This window comes from Bactrocera latifrons, unplaced genomic scaffold (genome assembly GCF_001853355.1).
Source record: "Bactrocera latifrons isolate USDA-ARS-PBARC rearing strain unplaced genomic scaffold, ASM185335v1 scaffold_1239, whole genome shotgun sequence".
Taxonomy (NCBI): Eukaryota; Metazoa; Arthropoda; class Insecta; order Diptera; family Tephritidae; genus Bactrocera; species Bactrocera latifrons.
The window spans coordinates 35,614-38,732 of NW_017534674.1; the positions used below are offsets into that span (position 1 = coordinate 35,614).

A 3,119-nucleotide genomic window follows, 5' to 3' on the forward strand; every position below is an offset into this window, starting at 1 on the left:
ATTATTGTTGAGTGGCATATGGTGTGTTACTGTTTGGACTTGTACCTAAGCATCCTTTGTTGTGGCTATGCAATGTGTAGCATGATGTCAAGGTTAGTGTTAGGTAAAGATATTAACTCGAGCGTAAGTTTTTTGAAGCTTCATGTACACAACAGAGCTACAAAACTATGGAGAGGCCTAAGTCAATTACAATCATATTTGTAATGTTGTTACTATGTGAATCATTTTTCAAGCACAAGTATTATTATTTTTATAATTAAATAAACCTTTCATAAATATGCTTATTAAATGTTTTCGAAAAATCATTACAATAAGCTTATTCTATAACTCTATTGCCGTTCGCTTATCGAAAGGTTTATTGGGAATATAAATGCTGGTATTGTCACTTGCGATTTATAAAATTCGCTTCACCTCAACTGTCAAAATTTGACGAACGTTTATTTGATTCGAGAATCTAATTAAAAATAGAGAAAACGTTAGTAATATTTTAAAAATTAATTTTTTGGTATTTAATTCATTACAAATTTAATTATTTTCAGAATAAAACGAACAACTCAAAAGCAATTTGAGGTGATGGTGAAGTTGATGGAAGCAAATCCTGAGTTAGCCAGAGGAATGGCGCCGTTTGGCTCCACAAAAAAAAATAGGATAGAGTTGTGGGAAGGTATTGCTTCAGAGTTGAACAATATAGGGCCTCCAATACGTAGTGGCAGCGAATGGAACAAGGTAAGAATAAACAATTTTGATTGCATATATGTACATATCTGTATTAATTTGTGTATTTCTTAGGTTTGGTTGGTCTACAAGATAAAATTAAAAAGGAAAATTGCAGATAACCAAAAAGAGATTGCAGCCACAGATGGAGGATCATACACCCAACGCAGTGTAATGCCTTTGGAGTAGGCCGGACGAGTTGCTCAGTTTGCAGCRGGCAGTGAATCCAAGCGGATCCGTATTTGGAAGCACTGCACCTACACCTGCATATGTAGAAGAGGAACATCTGGAAGATGTCGAGGTTCAGTCTAAACAGGCTGCAAATGTTAGCATTACGTCCAGGCAGGCACCTACAAGCAGAGTGGAGGAGCACGAAAATTTCCGCATGAAGGCTTTCTAGAAGCAAGTAGAAACGCAAGAAAGCCTTGTCGGTATTATGCAAAATATTCATTCGGTGTGTAATGAAATTTCTAGATACAACAGAAAAATTTACGAAGTAAAAAAAGAAAAATTGGCGCTTTATAAAATGAAAGAAGAAAGAAAGAAAATATTGAAAAAAATAGGCGACATATAGAAAAAATTGAAATAAAACTAAAAGAATTGGAATTAAAAAACTTAAATACTCAAAATAAAAAAACGTATTTTCTGTATATTCAAAATTAATTTCAGTTATTTTATTGTAGCTATGTTTATTGGGAATATTTTTAACATATATTTTAGGGATGCAACTAAACTATGCCAATGCATTCGCAATTTGTCTTCGGCGATGATCTGCTGCTGTTGCATGGAAGTTTCCTTCAACTGGTTCCAGTGGTACTACCACATCAATAAAAGTTTCTTCTTCAGGATCATTCACATTATATTGTTTGCAAATATTGTGTAAAGCACAACAAACATTTACAATAATAGTTGCTTGACTAGGAGGATATCGTAGTTTACGTTCACCTAGTATACATCGAAAACGGCATTTCAGCACTCCAATCGTCCTTTCAACTACGTTGCTTGCCTTTGCATGTTTCTTATTAAAATTTTATTCCACTGTTCCTGCCAAAGCGTTTCATAGATACTCGTGTAGTGGATAACCAGAATCACCTAAAATATGTTTAATGTTAGTATTTATGTATGTACGTACACATATAAATTGTAGTTACCTAAGTAAACCGAATTGTGATCTCCTCTTTGGTACGTTTGCTCCAGATATGTTTTTAATGCGCTATTGTTCCACACAAATGAGTCGTGGCTAGATCCTCCATATCTCGCATCAACACACCTTATAACCATATCCTGATCGCACGCCTGATTAAAAATAATTTTTTAAGACTAAATAATAATAAGTAATAATTTTTTTTATTTAGTTTCTACTTACAATCATCGCATTTATGCTGTAAAATCCTTTTCTATTCATATATAAATGCTTGTTCTCACATGGAGCAATAATTGCAACATGGGTTCCATCAACGCAACCAACCACATTTGGAATTCCTGATCTGGTGAAAAATTTCCTTTTCGTTGTTCGTTTCTGCTCTTCAATTATGTTTGTTTTGATCCAGACACTGCACAGAGTGGATTCCAATATTGGAAGCATTTTCTTAAAAATCAACGAAACAGTGGGATGCGCAATACCTAAACCAAAAACCTGAGAACGCAGCACAATTTCAACATCGGCGATATTGACGGCGATAGGTTAGTCAGACATTTTTCCTTTATGCTGTCTAGCACATACATAAATGCATCCGTACTTAACCGGAAGTTTTCTTTAAATCTGTTAACAAAAACTTATGTGACGTGATATTTGTTTATGCACTTTTATAGCAATAGATATTTACAACACTGAAGAAAATTCCATGGGATTAAAGTGATCTTCGATGAACCGTCGCTGCCTAAGTAATTTCGTTGTTGTGCTTTCAACATAACTGTCTTCAAAATATAAATCTACGTTGTTAAAAATTTGTATTCATTCTTTTAAAATCACGGTAAAATTTCAAAACACACAATAACGAATAATAGCAGAAACAGTCAAAAACGCAGAATCGTGGGTCGTGTCAGCTAATTCGACCTATCTTATGGTCGCGCAATGTAAGTGCTCAGTGAAAAACGCTACTCCCTTCTCTCTTTGACGTCGGATGACGTGRGAATCTACAGCATTTTGGTTTTTGCCGTCTAAACGTGGCAGCTGATTGCTCTCTCACAACCCAGGGTTACCAATATCTATATACTGTAGTAATTATCAACTTTTATAATTCAATCTGTTCAATAAGTTTGAAATTTTCTTAAAATAACTCAAAATTGGAGTCGAATGCTATTATTTATAAATATATAAACTATTTTTAATAGTTTGTTTTCAGTTTTGATATTTTCTATTATAAAAAATTGTAATTGGAAACATAGATGTGTACAAAACTATA

At 33.8% G+C, this 3,119-nt stretch overlaps 1 protein-coding gene across 1 annotated transcript in view; it reads right to left on the bottom strand.

Moving 5' to 3' along the window:
- Positions 1-1,447: 1,447 nt before the first annotated feature.
- LOC108978536 (putative nuclease HARBI1) overlaps positions 1,448-3,119 on the bottom strand; it is a 3,375-nt gene continuing 1,703 nt past the window's right edge. Inside the window, 3 exon segments of the mRNA XM_018948868.1 lie at positions 1,448-1,806; positions 1,866-2,010; positions 2,081-2,350. Coding sequence (XP_018804413.1) covers positions 1,448-1,806; positions 1,866-2,010; positions 2,081-2,350 — 774 coding nt within the window.